The following is a 19,549-nucleotide window of genomic DNA, read 5'->3' as shown; positions in this document are numbered from 1 at the left end:
ATGCTTTCTTGTATGGCCTTGCTCCAAGCAGCTGAAAGCATCATGGTGATCCGTAGTTACCAGGCAACTCTGCAGAGCATTAGAGAGCATGCTCCATCCAGGTCTTGGAAATCAAAGAAAATGAAGTAGTGTGTACACAGGAATGCCCAGACTCTGACAGTAGCTCAGTCGAGCTGACAAACTCCCCTCTTCGCTCTTTCCCAAACTGTAAACAACCGATGGACTTCAGCGGGACTGGATCTGTTGATAATCACTTTTCAGACAAAGCTGTCAAGTCTGGATCCTTCCCAGAAAACTTGAACACAACAAGGATCGTAGATGTTCAAGCTCGTTCTGCTCTGCACCGCCACACCTGTAATGAGGCTGAGCCGCAGAGAGGACACGGAGGGGTGGGTGCACCTGCCGTTTAACAGGTTAGAGTGAAGGTTATGACGTGAACAGCCTCGCTTATACTACCATGATAGGTCGGGTTTTATTTTATGACCTCTAGGCTTTGAAATGCACTAAATCGTGTGATCATCGGTGTCGACGATGCGGCAAAACATGAAAAATGAATAATCTGTATTCCTCGTTTACTCACGCACAAAATATCCAGGATGGCTGTTGGTTTGGTCCCAGGTACACAACCGCAAAACACGGCTCTGCAGTCGTTACGTCGGCGGATACGTTCAGATTAACCTGCTCAAACTTCGAAAGCCATCATCATCCTCATCCGCAGCGAGAGTCGCGCCTGCGTCCTGCAGTTTCCTGGTTGTGGGATGCTCAGACGCTCAGACCTGGACTGATCAGGGCTGCAGGACGAGCCGAGAGGAGGAACCAGCTCCCTCAGCCTGCAGGCAGCATGCCTCGAGCTCTGCTCGCGCGACGACACCGGCGAAGTTGTCACTGAACAACGGCACGTTTGAGATAAGGAGGCAGATCTGATTGCGCATGTGAAAACTGAGCTCAGGTTTATAGCGGGGAGGCTGTCGGTTCGCTACGCGTTACACCCTCCACGCTGACTTTTAGTTGTGGTAATGCGGGCAAGCTCATGTGGAGCCTATGAAGGAAATATGTGACTCAAACTGTGGTTCTGAGCGGGTCCGGGTTGGGTGAAGCAATATGAGTAAAAAAAAAAATTATGTGTGTCTCCGTTTCAGTCTGAGAGTTCTGCACTTTCCCCCAAACTTCACAGGAAATCCTTTATAATGGTGTTATTACTCAGGACGCAACGCCAGTGCTGAGCTCAGCACTTGTATGTCACGTGGAAACAGCTGTAGTGTGCTTTCATTTTAAACACCAGAGTGTGTAGCTTACCAAACTACTGTTAAGACAAAGTTTTAAAAACTGAAAGAGATTTTAATAATATTTTACAGTTAAATCAGGTTAAATGTCCGCTTGCTCCTTCGTGCACTTGCAGGTTTTCTCCAGGTATTCCTGATGCCCCACCTGGCGCCCTATCATAGCTGGGATAGGCTCCAGCCTCCCCGCTACAATGTTGGATAAGATGTTAAGAAAGTGGATGAATTAGTAAGGGTATTCCAGCTGGCATCTGACAAGAGCCCTCAACAGTGAGGCAACAAAATGTCTCCATGACACCGGAGGACTCCCGAAACAGGCCATGAAATGTTGTAGAAGTTCCTGGAAAGACGGTGTAATTGGACCCAGTGTTTAGTCTACATGTCTAAAAACTAAAAGGCCAAACAAGAACACTCTCACAATGAATAATTTTTAATTGTTGGTAATTGATTTAGCACTTAGTAACAGTCCAAGATATTTAAAATTGTTTTATTTAATGACCTCTGCCTGCACTTTGCACTTTGATTAAAATCCCATTAATGTGTAAAATTGCTTAATTTCATTTCCCTTTGCTTTGTTTACTCTGTCATGTTTTTCAGGTTTCTTTTTTGCTCCAAATGAGACCAACTTGTACTGACTCACATTAAAAACTTCCCTGCTGAGCTATTACATAATCACAACAGTGACTGATGAATGGCAGATTGCTTGTTTGTGTGGCACTACTACATTATTAGTCTCCCACTAGTAGAATGAATTACCGAGGACTCAGACCGGAGGGGTGGGAGTGACGTGCTGGCTCCGTCCCACACAGAGCCCCTTCTTGTATTCACAAATCATGCATGTCACCAGTCCGGAATACCAGCGTCTGAGCCAACTTTGTACCCATTGTGCTGAAGATTTAATCTGATCAACTGAGTGCTTCACAGAGCCGGAGAGCTCTGAGTGAGAGATGCTCCAGGTCATGTTGGAATTACTTTGGTGAATCATTTTTTGCACGTACAGCATGTCAGAACCCAATCAGTGGGGAAATAAGTCATAGAACTCCTGCAGTTATTGCAGGTTTTGGAAAACCAGGTAAACACAGAAGTAATCTAAAAGAGAGCAAACCTCGAATTTTAAGCCCTTAAAACATAAAATAAATTTTATAACACTTGATAAAAAGTAAAAGTCTTGCATTCAGGACCATTTTGTGCAAAACTAGTACCATCGAAACATCCTTTAGTACCTAAAGTAAAAGTACTTATTATGTATGATTTTATAGGAATAGATTTGATTTGATTTAATTTTACAACTGTTTAACTACTCTGGGCATCTTAATCCTCAAGAATCATAATTTATTAGTATATTAACAAAAAAAATTATGGATACAGTTTGTATCTAAAGCTTTAAAAAGTAATGGACACTGTGTCTCCAGTCAGCCACATGTCCCATAAGCACCGAGATGAGTTCACAGCAAATCCAGATGAAAAATTTTCAGAGAAAAATTAGCCTTAACTAAGACAGAAAAGTGGAGCATTTTCATTCTTTTTAGGATCCTGAAGTGTGCCATTAAACCAAAGAAAGTAGAGAAAGTGGTTCTGAAAAGGCAGGAAACCCGTCCTATGACTCCTCACCTTCTGCGTTGCCACTGTAGTCACAGTTTCCACCCCAGATTTAGGAGTTCGCTTCTTCCTCTTCCTCACTGCAGGGCATGGTGGCTCCTGTCCAATGGCTACAGACTCCTTTGCCACAACTTCCTCTGGCTGGACAGAAGCAGATTTCTCTGCCTTTTCTTTTGCCTTTTTCTTCTTCTAAAATGAGACATGTAAAATAAGATCATGTTTAATTGTTTATCATTGTTTAGCTGAGATAAAAAAAGAGTATTTAATCAAGTATTAACACAACATCTAACATATTCAAGATAGGGTTTGTGTGCTGCTTCAGATATATCCACCATCCAACATGGAACAAAGTTCAGGTTTTACTTCCAATTAAAGGACTCATTTTTAAAGTTCACTCTCCAATTACAGATGGAAAACAGATGGTCTCGATAACTGGCACGCACTGATGACTGGGCCAGACAAAGACTTTATTTTAGACACTCATTAAGATTAGCGCTGTCAGGTAAACAAACAAGGTTTTCTTTTTCCTGCTGCTGGAATTCCCTGGCGTGAAATAAAGCCACAACATCATAATTTGTTTAACCTGAGTGGAAGAACATCCATTAGTGAATAGACATACTTTTGGAGTTGACAGGATTAATTCTGAATATCCTTCATCACGTTGCTGTATAGTCTTCTTTAGAGATGAATCTTATCTCATCTTACAGCACTCAAAGATTTTGCAATATTTTAGGAAGGGAAATTGTGCAGATTTAACCGCAGAAATTATGTTTAACATTTGCATCGTCTAAAACAAACAAGACTTTGTTCACTATTAGAAGATCATCTGTAACCATAATGAAACTATTTAAATGTTGGAAATTGAAATGTAAAGCCACTCAGCTCTGCTGTAACCTCTGCACCACCAGCAGATGCAGGTCATGAGTGGGAGTTTTAATGGCCCTCATTCTCATGGCCTCCTAATGTGTTTTGAAGAATGCAACTGTATTGCATAAATCTTGGTTGGATCCCTCTCCACACGTGTCCACTAGTGTATCTGGTTATTATGCTTTCGCAAACAGAGACCAGCAGATAACTGACAGTAACTCCACCACAGTGCCGGGATATGTGCAGCTCTGCTTTACATAGAGAGACCTCACATGTCTCTTTGTCCATCCACTTGCTACTGCAGAAGAATATGGACCGTTGGTGGCTTGTCAGTGCCATTCAGACAAAGGACTTCACTCATGGAGCCATTTCAGAGAGGCCCTCCAGATTATCACTCACAATGACTACACAGTGCTTCTCTACTGTGTGACAACACTCATTCTGTCTGTGCCAAAACACACTGACGGAGGCCAGCAGATCTCTCAGCAGATCACAAGGCCACTTGCAGTCTACTTAGTAATGGCATCGCAGTGTGACAAGCTTCAGCTGCCAAGAGGTTAGAGTACAAAACATAGAGAGGAAGGACTGCAGAATACATTTATTGGATTTATAACATGTGAACAGCACCAATGTTGCATATTAGCTGCAGCTTCAGTGGCGTATGCAACGCTTTTAAGTAATCACTGAGTTAGGACAGTGACTTTTTTGTGTTGTAGAAAGTGCCAGCTCTGCTTGTAATTAAAGACATTCTCTTACTCACACTGCAAACATTAAGTGTATCAATTGCCCTTATTACTCAGACAGAACACCAAATGCTAAAAACGTATTCACTGTTGGATGAATCACTGATGAATCATATGTTTTTGACATTAAGCTACAAAAGCTTTTTAACCCTAAATGCAGTGAGGCTCTGAGTTGGTCCACCACATTGGCTGAGGTTGAAATCACACAGCTATGACATGCAGCAGAACTGAGGTCCAGGTCATGTTTCCCAGAGGATGCACGTGTGGTTTTGAGTAGAACAATTCAACAACTGATCATTAATTTTTTTCCACTCAAGATGAAGTTCGAGACCATTCAGCTTCAAATCTAACCCGCATTTAGAGTTAATTAGTACAAGTAACATTCTAAATGAAGTTAGTAAACATGTAAAAGCTTGATGCACTGCTGTGATTACAGCATACACAATCTCACAATGGCTACATGTCTTTACGAGTATTTCGTCAGATTTAAAGGACACATATTAGAACCATAATCTTCAGGGAGTTGACTCACTTTAAGTGCTACTTTTAACATCAGCAGATTTGCCAGTGTATTTCAGAAGAAACAGAGGTGTAATTAAAAAGCATTAAAATGCATCCTTTTTATTTAAGTGAGTGTTTTGCACACTTGTTCTCTGGAGCAGAAATATAGTTAATTTGACCAATTACACCTGTTTATCCTGCTACTATGTGTCAAAAGGGCTGCTGTGAAAAAAAAATAAGTATCAAAGCTTTTTAATTATTCATTCTGTAAATAAGACTACTGAAAATGAGTGATGGAGCTGAGTTATATTGACATTAACCATCCCAGAAGTCAGACACATCGGGCCCCAATCTGAGCTATTTTTGGCATTTACAGCTTAGTCACTGCCCATGGAAATGTTATGTGGGACAGACATGATCCAAATGCACCTAACATTTGGCCCATATAAGGTGGACGTGTGGCAGAGTTACAGCAGTCAGACCCAACCTGAATTAACGCTGCGAGTCAAGGCCAAATGCGATCCATGGAAACTGTAGATGTGGGCCTCGTTTGGGTCTTATTGGGCGTTGTTATCTTTAGGTTTAATTGACCGTGTGAAATATTTTGACGACATCTTTATGTTAAAAAAATACATGAGAAAATCTTATGGCAGATTTATGGCACATTAGACATAAAACACTAAAGCTGGAAGTTTTCCCAGACAATTTCCATAATGCTGCAAATTATATTTGACGTATACCTGTCATGGATCGGTACACTGATGAACTTGTCAAGCTCGCTGGTCTTGTCAGTTTTTCTCATCAGCAAGGGAGTTTTGATAAAGTACAAGTGAACGAGGACCCCTGAAGTCTAAGGGAAGCATTACAGGCGGACATATTTGTGAATAGATAACTGCTGTGATTGAAGAGCCCTGGAGCTACTGAGAAAAATAAAGAACAACGCACAGTCACTCTTACGAGAGCTTTTCTCACCTGAGTCGGAGCTTTAGATTTGGAGGGCTTTGCCATTGCTGTTTGGAGAAAGAATACACATCTGTCACATGCACAGCTGATAAGCAAAGTTTACTATGATGTTTCAGTTCAGATGGAGCTAGTTTAAAGAATCTGAATATGAGACGATAAAAATAACCTGTGACTTCTCATGGTGGTCACAAGGTGCTTGCAGTGACATGCATGTTACCATGACTCCGCAAATCACCTCAGCTGCGTGTTGACCCTTGTCATCACATATTGTCAAATTTATAACATATCATTAAGCTCACATTACGGACTGTACAACATTAAAATGTAGTTTTACGTGCTCGGTAAAATGGAAAATTACATCTGTGGTGGATAAATTCCTCTCTTTTTTTAAAAAAAAAAAAAATAATTGTACTTTTGACTATGAAAGACCCATTGTATCCCTCACATGGGTAACAGCACATAAAAGTGGTAATAAGAACTGCTCCAACCACAAAAAAAGAGACAGAGCCAACACGAGCTGGCAGTTTCTGGAAAATGTGGATCCTCCCGTCTTGGAAAGGAAACACTGACAATTTACAATTACCAGACTTTGAGGGGGAAAAATGCGTTTCCACTGAGAGAGTAGTAAAAGCGAGCCTGACTTGAACTTGAAGAGTCACAGTAAGCAGCCATGTCAGTTGTAAACCTATCACAGGCCTCCACACACCCACAGAGGGTGAAGGGGTGGGGATCAAGGGCCCACCTACCTGCCAGGTACCTCTCCAGAGAGGGCGATGAGCTATGGTTCCAGCTGTAGCAGCAGAAGGACAAGAACCAGACGAGGAGGGTAGCCAGTACCAGACCTAGGACCCAGAGGAGCCGGGCCACAGCTGGGTTACTGGCAGCCCAGGTTGTCGAGATATCCATGCTGAAGGCTGCTGATCACACTGATTGCCACCAGAAGAGCCTAACTATCTATGCAGTCTAAATCCAGCAGTGTGACAGCAGCAGAGCTCATGGGTGTGCTGCAATTGGCCAGTTTGTGTCCTCTCGGGGCAGCCACTGTGCCTACAGCAGCAGCAGCAAACGCAGATGGATACCAGCTGTTCCACAAGGAGCCGGCTCAGACCTCAGCCCACGTCAGCTCTGTGTGTGTGTTAGCTTGTGTCTGTTGTGTTTTACTGAGTCCTGGAAAAGTGTGAGAGTGTGTGTGGGTAAGAAAAACAGTTTGGAGGAGTGGCTAAGAGCTGCCGCAGCAGCTAGCTTCACTGTGAGCCACTCCCTTAGAAGGGATCCTCACACAAAGTGACTGAGACACCGAGGGTCAACTGAGAAATGCACTCGAGGTGGTTTCACATTTTTCCTTGAATACCTGCCAGCTGAAACTTGTGTAATTACAGGGTAGAGTCACATTCTGACACTAGACGGTGTTATAAAGGTGATCTTGTGCTGCAGCCGCACTTCCATTTCTTCACACAACATCTAACCTGCACAGTAAGATCCAGATTATCTCTCACCGATAGTAACAAAGCAAAAAGACACAACGTACGTTAATTAAATAGAACCAGTCACCCAACCAGTTTTAAAGGAACCCACGTCCTTACATAGAAGTTTCTAAAGTAAAGTACTGAAGACTGGTTTTACAGGGCATTTACACACCGCAAATATTTACTGAGGATGTGCTATCTTGAAGTAGTCATTACTGTGTCATTCAATCTTTAGAAAAAGGTGCGGTTCAACAATAACTGCACGAGCAGAAACAAAAACGCCGCATGTTAGGATTAATAGAAACACACGAACTGAAAATGATCCAAGGCTGCACCTGACGCTTAACCTTATGAGAGATTTTCCTCTAACAGCGAGTGTTTGCAAAAGTTACAAGTTTCATTCATTTGTCAGCAAATCATAGAAACTCAAAATTAAAGTCATTGCAGTCTTACAGATGTGCAACTTTTGAAATGTTACCACTGTCTGCAGATCTGCAAGCATCAAACGAAAAGTAAACCAACTGTGCCATCTAGTGGCTGAAAGACGACATAGGACATCAATAAAGGGGGGCAGAAATCTTTAATGTAAACTGTCATGTAGGTTTTTAGATGATTACTTTCAGAGTGCAAGGAAATAAGCTTCATCTTAAAAAACAAATAAAAATAAATCTACTCATAGCAGATTATAAATAGGTTATCATGTAACATCTTGAGTGTCAATAAGCTGCCTCGCTTCATTGCTTTTATTGTTCAATGACAGGCAGTTAAATAAAAACGGTGGATAAACTGACAAATCTGTCAATAAAAAGCTTCAATAACATCCCGAGAGGCTTCCGAATCTTCCTGATGCTCGTTTCAGCTCGTGCTCAGTAGAAGCCGGAGTCCTGAGCAGCCCAGTTCGGTGTCTGAGGAAATGACACACAAAAAAAAAAAAAAAAAACACATCAAAAAGAGAACAAACACAAAGGTAACAAGAAATTTGTTCCAAATTAGGAACCATCATAATAAAAAATACCTGCCAGCTATTCTGTCAAACTGACTGACAGCTGGGAAAAAACAGTTCACATTAAAATAATAAAATCTTACAAAAACTACTGAAGTACTGCAAAATTAAAAAAGGAAAAGAAAACCAGGAGCCATAATTATAACGAACTGAGACAAATACAACGAAATATATGCTCCTGTTTTTCCACATTTATCCATCAGAGGGCAGTAGCACGAAGGAAAAGCGTCTGACACATGATTATGCAGGTGAGACACATTTGTATATTTAAATACAAACACAAACGTTTGTATTTTAAATTGTGTTTTAATTCACTTGTCCCACAGACGAGTGATCATGCTTACTGTTATCCTGCACAGATAAAAATCCTGCAGTATTCACTCAGGCTTGAATAAAATACTGAATAGAAATGATGGTTTGCTGCCAGCGTTACAATCAAATGCTGTCATGATGTTTGCAAGAAAATTTAGTTTTCTTAACTTTGTTGGACCAAACAGAAATGCTTCACTGTGCTGTTCATTTTGTCTTCCAGCAACAACAAACACGACCAATGGGTGACATCTTTTAATCCCTGTGCAAAGTCCTCAGATTACCTCGTTCCTGCTGCTGTGTGCCAGCTTTTTCTCAATGTTCATCGCCAACATCTGGCTGCGGAAGGACAAGCTCTTGGTCTTCTCGATCACCTGTTGGTACGGCGACACTGCGTTGTTGCCCATCACGACGTGACCCTGAGAAACACTCGCAGGAATTAATATTTCCCCCCTCAAGGACTGATTTTAAAGTACTTCAAAAATAGCGCTCTGACAAGCAAAGAAATACACAGTGTTACTACTCAAATCAGCAGTCATGGCTGTTTACGCTCAGTGATTTGAAGCTCATCTGGATCAGCGAATGCAGAGCCTCACCAGTTTTGAGTCGATCTTGGCATCAAGTCTGGCGTTACGGATGAGGTTGACGATCCACCTCTCCGCCTCCTCAGGCGTCATGTTGAGTTTGTCTGCCAGCATGCTGGGAGGAGAGAGTGAAAGAGGACGAGGCGTTTCATTTCAGTAAATATCCTCTGGTTAAATGCAAAAGTCTGCTTTTGAATATACTTTAAAAAGAACAAGGACACGAGGTTAAAAAAAACAAAGTAAATAAATATGGGAGCACAGAGGTCAAACAAGTTCAGAATATGAATCAACTGGGCACAAAAAGTTTACAGATCTTGTAGGTTTAAAAAAATAAAACTTTTCCTCTAAAAGCAATTATAACTTCAGAAATAAAGACACTGCATAAAAAACCCTGACATACTTGATGCTGATGCACTGATGAATGCGGCAAAAGGTTTCAAAGATGAAGAGTCGGGCATTCTCGATGAAGTCCTCCAGACAAGCGACCAGAAAGAAGTCGTTCACAAGAACCTGACAGGGACAAAAACACCAGAGTGGTGAGCATCCATCAGGGTTTATACATACCAGGAACAAACAGAAGACCGAATGTTCTACAAATGAGCAATTTTTAGTTCCCCTCTGCCAAATACAGGGTTTGCTTTTCAGCAAGGAAATAACTACATTTCTGCCCCGAAAGATTACAACCCTCACCCTGCAGTGCTGAAAAGGTGCGTATATTCAGAGCATAATAATACCACCACATGGCAGCCACACATTATGTGCAGGCAAATATTTTCTGTGATTTAGATCTTCAGCTACTGGTTATTCAAACCTGCATATTAAAATATCTCAGTGAAAACCATCCAAGTAACGATGCAGCACACATTTCTACAGAGGCTTTTTTTGTATAATCACACAGGGCTGTCAGAACTCGCAGCTGAAGTAAGTAATGCTTTTATATTTACAGCAGACAGCAGTGGATGGCACAGCCCTTGGTTTTCCTCACGTTTGTGGGAGTGAGCCTCAAACCAAAATCAGGACCTTGCTAGTGGGCGATACCCACCATCTGTTAAAAATAAATCAAAATACTGGTGCTAGAAGAAAATACGCACCATAGAAAAAAATCCTTCCAGCAAAATGCCTTTATGAAACAGTGTCTTACATGTAGGTAAATTATGCATTAATGTGCTTAATCAGTTCGTGTGTGTGTTGCTTCTGAAGTGGTTTTTCTTACATATTATATATAAAGTGCTACAAGATGTTAATGCGTGTTTATCATCAGCCTCAGTACCAATAATATACTACTTTCCATGTTTTGGTAAATTTAGTTTTAAAAGGCTACTTCTAACACATCTCAGCTTCATCACTAAGCAGGTATGTGCAGGGCTGTGGTAATCTCTCTACAGTTAAAAACATCCATGCTTTTTAAAGCCCACAGTGTTTTGACAGATCAGTGGAAAACAGCTTTTTTTAAATGACCCCACACACACACCTTTGACATCAAATATTTTGCCAAAGGACAAAAAAGACAATGAGAGGCATCACACCGGTGTTTGTTGTTGAGACTATTTTTATATTGTATATGTTATTATATTAGGTGCATTTGTCACATGTTGAGTTTGAATAGTTTTAGTTGTAAAAGAGATCTTTCTATTAAAAACGAAATAAAAGGGAAATAAAAACACAAAAGGAGCATTACAAAAGTAATTAGCTCAGGTTGTACGTAGCGCACTGAATCAACTCCACACTTTCACAGTAAACTCTGCAGACGCCACATTTACACATTTAAGTCCTGCTTTCTTTCATTTAGTGCCTCAGAGCTGTTTGATCTGCTGGTCTGTCTGCTATCGACTGACGAAGCTGTGGATGGTGCTTGTCCAAGCAATATTTAAGACCGTTTAAAGAACCGCTTAATACAGAAGTTGTGTCCTGTGTTGATCACTACAGACTTATTTGGGAAATTCTGTCAAGCATTTCTTTGACTTGAGGTTATGACAGCAATGCATCAGAGCTGGTAAAGCAGAGTCTTTACTAAAAACTAACCACTCACAACAACACTGGTTAAGATTTATAGAATCTCATTCTTGCAGCTACGTACGGTACACAGTATTTAACTCCATCGTCATGACTAAATTTAACCCACATGGACATTCGGCCCTTTTAACCATCACTGGAGAGCACAAAACAGTTTTTTAAAACCTACCAACATCATTCAAATCCCTAATGATTAGAAATCTGTCACTAAACAGAGTACTACTAGGCTGCGACTGCATTTCTACAAAAATAAAAGCGGCAGCGCAGAGGAAGGATGTTTGAGCGATCTCAAACTTCCAAGAGTTTAGATTTATGAACACACCGATGACAGACAGATGATATTGTGGTTTCATTTCGCAAACAGCTGTTGTGTAATAAATTAAGTCACTCACCACTTCAGCCACACTGAAGCAGCTTGCTAGCTCACTGATTGTTTTCATATTTCATAGAGGACACGAAGCAGGGCCGTGCAGACATCAACTACTTCCTGTCAATCAAGTTCTCAACAAGACTTTAATCCTCAAACTGCACACCGCAAAACAAAAGCAATCATGTTTATACAGTAATTAAGACAAGTTTTTGATCTCCAGAGAAAGAAAAATTAAAAATGTAAATTTATATCCTCTTGAGTGTTACAAACCAACAGAATCCATGACAACAGACTTTCTTAATGAACTATCTTCATTCTTCCATCATTGCGCTCACTCTGCGTATCTGACAGGATAGTTGAAGGCTTTGCCAGCGCTGCATAATTTATACAAGAGGGGTTAAAAGCGAATTGATGAGAGTGCTTCGAGAATGTGCAAAGTGGTCCCCGAGCACAACTGCAAAATAGAAGTCAAGGGTTTTTAAAGAGAAGGCAACCGAGTCCGAAATCTGACAGCTGTTCCGCTTTGAAAATCAAACTGAATAAAAGTAAGAGCCAGCAAATCAGGCCAGACATGGATTTGCTTGGGTTGAATAGCTGCAAAGTTAAATGCCTGGGACTCAGGAGATCACAGCACCAAGGCTGAGGGGGGCTTCATATCACCCCTCAGTCCCAGCTGACAGCCAACTTTTGTGGGGCGATTTAGGCCTGTGCACGATGACAAAAGCACACCGTCAAAGACGAAAAACTGAACGAGGACGCTCAGGATGCTTTTCTTACCGACTCGCACTCCCTCAGCTTCTTCTGTGCGCTGTCGAAGTCAAAGTTCACGTAGAGACACTCCACAAACTCCGTGATTGGGTCCTTGTATGTGTAGGACTCCTTCAGGCGTGAGAGAGAAGCCATCATGTTGATTAAGTCCTCAAGGCACATTTGAAATAATTACTATAATCAACAGTTTCTCGGTCTTACCTGTTGAATGACTTTCACCAAGTCCTTGAGAACTTGCCTGCGCTTTCGTACATCTTTGTTGGTGATGACTGCGGTTGTGAGATATCGCAGGATATGCGGGCACATTGTCTGGATGGCATTCAGGTATCTGAAAAGCACAAAGGCAGCACGGAGCCAGACAAAAGTTATTCTTCACAATTAAATTGGTAGTATCAGCAGTCATTATATTTCAAAAAAGAACCAAGAAAATGCATTCACATAAAGAGAAACTGATAATACAAAAGTAAGGTGGCAGTCAAACTAGTAATATCTTCAATAATGTTCAAAGGTTTAAAAAATGATGTCCAAATGTCCTTGAGGATGGAACATCCAACATAAGCAGATGACCGCATCAGTGGCCTGAGCACAAGCCTGGCATTATATTAGAAAGATGACTGTTCTGTGATATAACTGATTATACAGTGACTCACTGAGGCTGGTAGAGGAAGAGCTCGATTATGTTGTCCCTGCCTTTGGGATGGTTGAAGAACACAAAGAGGGACCAGTGAATGAGCCAGGTCCTCTGCTGGAGTGACTGGAGTGGAGAGCTCACAGACTGAAAGGAAACACAACAAAAAACATGAGAAAATGTGACATCAGGCCGGGGTTTCCCGCAGCATACGGCAAACACAACCACACGCCAGGCATCAGCACAGCTTGGTCTGTATACCAGGGATTATTTTTGCCACTATAAACCTAAAACCAACAACTACACAGGAGTTTAAAAAGAAGAACATGAAAGAACATCCTAGAAGATGCACATATGGTATACATGTGAAAATCCCTGGGGACTTCCTTCTGGAGTTATCACTTTCACAAGATTTTCAGAAAGGTTGACCTTCGACCCCAAACTTGAGATCGGGTCACTGAAATTCGACTCTTCCAAGATTAGTAGATGCACCTACGGTATCAATTTTAAAATCCCACACGGCCTTATTGTCAAGTTATTGCATTCACAAACTTCTCCCATCTGCGTTTTACGGCTGAGAGATAAAAAGCTGAAAACAGGCAAATGCTCTGACTTCACACGGTTTTATCTGTCCGCCAATACCCATCAAGTAGTGTGCGCTAATGAATGTGGGGAAAAAGCATTCATTGCTGCCTGCAAGCAGCATTAAATGTGACTCAGTAAGTTAGTTTCTATTCATGATGAAAGTGAGAAATCAGGTGTACCGTCCTCCCTTCTAAAGCTGGGCTACAGTAGCTGAAGGCCTGGATTTTACTCTGTTGTGGACACGAAAAGCTGGAGACCTGACGTCTGCGTAGTCATTCCTCTTATACTTCTTTAAAGTTTACTGTCTGTTCCCATGCATGGTTGGTGTACTGTAATATGAACAAGTCACAAAAAACAGGCAGACACGCAGACGTCTGTGTGGACCCTCACGCTCACTGTCAGATGCTGAAATTTATGTCACAGGGACCCAAGCAAACCCAAGGGTAAAACACACTTTAATCATGCTTAACCAGGATTTGGTGCTTTCTTATTTTATATTCACATAAACGTGGAAAACAAACCACCAGGAAACTCTTTCTATGGCCTCTCATGAACAGCATGGTTGGCCAGAGCTTTTAAGCTTTGCTGCCAGTGTGACTCAAGATACACAAAACTGAGGCCTCGGTCATACTACAGCCCCTTTTCCATTAGTACCTACTTGGATCGACGCACCGCGGTTCATCATAGTTTTCAGGGTTTTAGGTCACAGTACCTGCTACCAAAACCTGCTCAGCTGGGGCTCCAAGTGATCCGAGCAGATACTAAAAATGTAACATTGATGTGCCACTGATTGGCTGGTCAGTTAGTCAATGAATCGTGGGAGCATTGCATTCACAAAAATCGAAACCGCCATTTTTGAAACCCAGCAACGAGTGAAATGCTACAAAAAACAATGGCGTGGTCCCAAGTCTTACGAAAAGCCACAGACCGAGCAGCAGGTATATCGTCGCCTTGACATCCACCTTTGTTGTAGCGTTTTCTATATCGACCACAGGTTGGCAACCTGTCTGTGTGACTGGGGGCTTTAATTCATCACCAGCGTTTGACACAAATGTTTGCCGATCAGAAAAGCATCTTAATGCACTTTAAAAAACAAAACAAAAAAACAAACAAAGTTATGCAACTTTTTTGAGCACACCAGAGAAGTGGATGTGCACCTCAAACAATCTCTTTAATTATTTTCTTACATTGTTGTCGATAGTTTCCCTTAGACGAGTGAGATCCTCCATGGCTGCTTCCCAGTTCTGCATCAGGATCTCAGAAGCCAATTTTCCCCACAGGGAGCTCAGTGCGTTCCTGTCTGTTGAGGGGACCTGAGCAGATAGCAACAAGTTATCAAACCACACCAAGTGCTGTTTAAGAAAAATTAAAGGCATCCAACTTCATATTTACTACACAGTGTATAAGTTCACATCTTACCAAGACGCGGAAGAAGTAGAGGTATTCTGCAGCCCCAGAGTAGTTACCGCATTCATACTGGAACTTGGCGTACTTGTAAAGAGTATCCAGATATTCTTGACGAAACTAGGAAGTAAAATATAGGCGATTAAAATGGAAGCTACATTTCACTGAGTTCTTCCATCAGTACCTGTACGATAATAAAACTGTCTTGAAGCATAATCAGTGAACTTGGTAATAAAATCCCCCAAAGTTGATTCTGTTAACCTGCGTTTTCACTCAATTCAAACTAACGTCTTCAGTCTCAGATGATTTCCCACAGCCTTATAAACAATGCTGCTGAATAACGACAGAAACCAGCACCACTGCTCATTAGCTGAGACCAAAGAAGCCTCTTGGATGAGCGATGAAATCTAAATGAACAAAATCAACTTTTGGGATAAAACTGTCATTTTTAAAAAGGTATAACATCAAGTGAGGATGTGTGTAAGTAGTCAATTAAATGCTTAAATGCTGAGTAATGGTTGAAATTGCCTTTACATACAGGCACAATATTCATAATGTTTAACATTGTCTCATTTATTCTGTTTTCAGACTACTAGAGTTATCATCTGATCTTGTTTTTCTCCTGTTTAACTAGTCGATTATACATCCTCTTGATTCAGGCTAAAATGAAAATTATATTAAGTCTACAGCTGTGCAGTACAGTGAAATCAATGCTGCATGTTTAAAAAAGTGCTACCATCAATTTCCTCTCTAAGAAATCTGACAGGGAGAGGCTGGAAAGCTGACAGCAAGTGGCTGATTAGTGAATGTGGCAGCATCTTTCATCTTTTTTAGTAAAACAAAGCCCTCCCCTCCCTGACAACAAGCCCCCTTTTCTAATGCACACGATGTGGACAATGCTGGCATGCACTGACTAGTCGGTAATAAGAACTGTAATTTATCTGTACATTAGATTAAAAGACTAAAATTAAGGAAAGAAATTAATTAGAAATCAACAAGTATTTACTCTGATTTTTGAATTAGTAATGAGCACACTGGTGCATCATGTTTGATGTTTAAGGATTCACAGATTTGGATAACAGTCCTGCTGGCTCACTGTGACAGCTGGTTGTTATGGAAACTAAAGCACACATCTAGCTCCCAACTTCCAAGATTAAAATGCAGTGCACCTTTTACCAAATATGAAACACATTGTGCATACACAGCTAACATTTAAATACTCACATTGTGCTTTTCTGACAGATAGTCAAACAGCATCCTCCCATCCCTGGTGAAGATTAAAACAAACAGATGAGATGATGTCAAACAGCTAGACGACTTTCACAGATCACATAAATAAAAATCACAAGAGTAATCTGATCAGAGCTGCAGTGAAGAATGGACAAGGCTTCTGAGAGAGATGAATTTTTCTGACCTCGTGGACTGCATCTGTCGAGTGGTCTCCGGGTCTTCAAACATCTTGACGATTGGCTCCGTCTCTGACTGGAGCTGCTTCAGCTGGGCCACTACAGTACTTCTCTTCTCCCTTAAAGCTGAAGCAGAACAATAAAACACATCAAAAACAAATCAGCAGCAGGTAGACAGATTTACTTTGGCTGAAAACAAATAAATGAATGCAGGACACTACAAAACCAAAGCAAAACATTCCCTTTAAATGTAACTTAAAAATAACTTTAACCACCTAAGTTCATATTATGTTACTAATATTTCATGATCTCTTAACTCTAAACTGTCCAAGTGTGATTCATCAGTAGTTGGACAGTAATTAAAGTTACACTACAAAGGTCTGGCTTCTATGCTAAACTTTGCTTAAACTTAAAGATTAAGGAAACAATACATAAGATAAGATGGTTTTCTCCTAGATCAAAAGGGGCCTTTGGGGTTGACCAAACACATAACAATGGTTGGTTCCCGTATAGTTAAAGTAAAGAGTTTGTGTTACCATAAAGCACATTACTGTAACCCATTTAAATAACTAAAATGCATTTAAGCTTTACTAAATTAAACCTGGCTCAATTATTTAAGTGGAAAATCAAGATCGCTTTGTTTTATTCACAAGAAAACTCTGTATAACTACGGAAAAACCATTGCTAGCTTAAAGAGTCTGTAACCCATCTGTGGTGAGAGGCATTGTGAACAAATCAAATGCGTCTGTGGTACAACATTTCTTACTGTGTTGTAACAAAGCAAAGTGTTGAGTTGTTTTCTTACAGTGTGGGATTTCCTTGTCCGGATACAGATTTTTGTACACATCCATGGCGAAATCCACCATGTTTGTGTCGCTGAGTAGGTCCAGCTTTCCCTGGAGGAGTTCCTTCTCATTGTAGATCTGTTACAACAACACACATATTCACAGGATTGGTTCCCTTTGAAACGCGAATTCAAATAATGAAACACCGGCATAAACGCTTAATAGCGCCAGGATTATCACAGCAGACACGTGAATGGGGTTCCTCCCATTCAATCAGCTGTTATGCTATGTCGCTAAGCTATAAGCTAACACGCGGGGTAACAATCATAAGCCAGTTACCTACTGCATGCCTGTTTTATACATTTTCTAACCACTTATGGTGTCGCCAACTAGCATTAAAACAATAATCTGGTTATAAAGGACTAAAGTGTATACCCAGTTGCAAACTAGCTGTTAGCTGCTAGATGACCGGCTATCTAACGTGACTGTTAGCCAGTTAGCTCGCTAGGTCGCATCGCTGCCGGCCACAATCATATTTCACCCTATAAACCCCGCCAATAAACAACTGCATTTTACTTTTACACATATCACGCAAAAACCTCCATACCTCTTTCACAGACAAGAACTCCAGCAAAGGGAAAACCAAATGCCGGTCCAGAAAATGTGCAATCTTGGTGGTGAGATCGTACTCTGCCATCTTGACTGGCTTCAAAAGCAAACTTTATTAACAAAAGAGCGACAACAAGGCTCTGCTAGAGAAACTCAGAGCCCCGCCCCGACCTTGAGACCGCTAAAGCGACGTCATCACATTTCCGGTGAGCGCTTCATTCATTTTGGCTCCTTAGTCCAGCTATCTATCTATTCATCTATCCTTGCCTGTCTTCATTTGGTTAACCATTAATTAAATAGCCATTAATTAAATTATATAAAAATAATTTAATGTTGACTTTTAAGCCCGCTCTGTGCTCGCAACAAAATATAGTTGAGATTTTCTGCCACTGTGCGCCCCCGGTTGTGACCTGAGGTCCTCGACCAAGGCTCTGGTGGCCATCCCACAGTCTGGGCTGAGAACCAAGCAGGCTTTTCCTGTCAGGACACCCACTCTCTGCAACAACATCCCTGAGGAGATCAACAAGCTCACTATCAACTTTTAAATCCATCTTAAAGACATATTTTTATAACCAGACTTACTATTCTGCTAGTGAGTTTTTAAAATGTCTTAATTTTTATTTGTTTTAAATTTTTGTCTTTGATTTCCACTTTTCTTTCCCTCTGTTTCAGCATTCCCAGCCCTAATGTTGTTTCACTTTTATCTCTTCTTAAATATTTTATGTGTTGTTTGTTGAAGCACTTTGTAACTTTGTTTAGATATTTTTATTTTAATTGGTAAGAAAAAGTCATTAGCAAAGTTGTAAGTGCACATACTGTAAAAATTAGGTAAATGAGAGAAAAAAGGTTAAAAATTAAAAGAAGAAAAAAAACCTCTTTATCCACAGACAAATGGCAACAGGTAAAAAACAAACAACAACAATGAATGGGCTCATTAAAAACAAACAAACAAATGACTAAAATTGGTCTGCTCTTCTTTTTCATTATCTAACTAAGATCAAATTATTCTCATATTTGCCTAATGAATACTCCAAATCAGCCTAAGCAAACCATTGGCAGGTCAAAAGATAATTCCTGTCAGTGATAATTAGATGTTCTGCTTAAGATCATTGGGCACTTGCATTCTTAAATCTGAAACATATTACCTACCTAAATATTGCTGTACACCAAATGCTCCCTAGTGAGATGTAATATGCAGTCAAATATTTAATCAGTAGTCTTCCCAGCGGGTCACAGTTTATTACAAGATAGATATCTGGAGTCCCTGCTGATCCTATCTACTCAGCTCAGTTTTTAGTTTGTATTCTGAGGTTGCATAATGTTTTCTGGAGCAAGAAATATCAAAGAATCCACCTCATATAGCTCTGATAATGTCACCGTGTCTCTGTAAGTAATCCAACCACATGAATGCACGATTGGTTTCCGAGCTCAAGCTGTGTGCTGGTCTGTGTTATTACAGATTCAGATGGTTATCCCCTGTAGCTGTTAGGCAAACTCCAGACAACCTGAAACATGATGCACTAAATGTTTCTGACTTGGCACGAGGTAAAGACACCTTTCAAATAAGTAAAACTACAAGAAAAAAAACATCTTTTTTATTGTTGAATTGTGAGTGACTGTGTTTTTCACATTTTTAGAGAAGCACTGGGCTTAATCTGAAAGGGTG

At 40.7% G+C, this 19,549-nt stretch overlaps 2 protein-coding genes across 4 annotated transcripts in view; both read right to left on the bottom strand.

Annotated features, from left to right (window-relative positions):
- The window catches only part of pleca (plectin a), a 112,997-nt gene extending 106,138 nt beyond the window's left edge, over positions 1-6,859 (bottom strand). For 2 of the 3 annotated variants that reach the window (XM_085261754.1, XM_085261756.1), the window contains exon 1: positions 581-823. Coding sequence is in view for 1 of the 3 variants with exons in the window: in XM_085261759.1 (XP_085117885.1) it covers positions 2,892-3,068; positions 5,963-6,000; positions 6,700-6,859 (375 nt within the window). In the remaining 2 variants the exon portion in view is untranslated. Of the gene's footprint in view, positions 1-580; positions 824-2,891; positions 3,069-5,962; positions 6,001-6,699 lie in introns of those variants that run through there. The other variant, XM_085261759.1, reaches the window with a different exon arrangement.
- Positions 6,860-7,981: 1,122 nt separating this feature from the next.
- On the bottom strand, positions 7,982-18,013 carry eif3eb (eukaryotic translation initiation factor 3, subunit E, b). The gene is made up of 13 exons (XM_085262526.1): positions 17,882-18,013; positions 17,295-17,412; positions 16,498-16,615; positions 16,308-16,350; positions 15,099-15,203; positions 14,867-14,992; positions 13,117-13,241; positions 12,668-12,794; positions 12,476-12,577; positions 9,716-9,825; positions 9,328-9,430; positions 9,016-9,150; positions 7,982-8,324 (listed from the first exon to the last, which is right to left on the bottom strand). Exons 1-13 carry the CDS (start codon positions 17,969-17,971, stop codon positions 8,286-8,288), a joined length of 1,341 nt encoding a protein of 446 aa, XP_085118652.1. The 5' UTR covers positions 17,972-18,013; the 3' UTR covers positions 7,982-8,285.
- Positions 18,014-19,549: the final 1,536 nt, after the last annotated feature.

This window comes from Mchenga conophoros, linkage group LG22 (genome assembly GCF_057382185.1).
Source record: "Mchenga conophoros isolate Kocher_MC1m ecotype Shallow Benthic linkage group LG22, M_conophoros_male_GT1.1, whole genome shotgun sequence".
NCBI lineage: Eukaryota > Metazoa > Chordata > Actinopteri > Cichliformes > Cichlidae > Mchenga > Mchenga conophoros.
Note: the sequence above shows the minus strand (reverse complement) of the source record. Positions and strands in the feature narration are given on the sequence as shown.

What these genes read in the sequence shown, in the direction of transcription:
- eif3eb (XM_085262526.1), bottom strand. Translation starts at nt 17,971, where the DNA reads ATGGCAGAGTACGATCTCACCACCAAGATTGCACATTTTCTGGACCGG. An exon ending in GGACAAGGAAATCCCACACT is followed by an intron (nt 16,616 to 17,294) that starts GTAAGAAAACAA and finishes GTTCTGCTTCAG; the next exon opens with CTTTAAGGGAGAAGAGAAGT. An exon ending in CATCAGTGCATCAGCATCAA is followed by an intron (nt 9,431 to 9,715) that starts GTATGTCAGGGT and finishes CTCTCCTCCCAG; the next exon opens with CATGCTGGCAGACAAACTCA.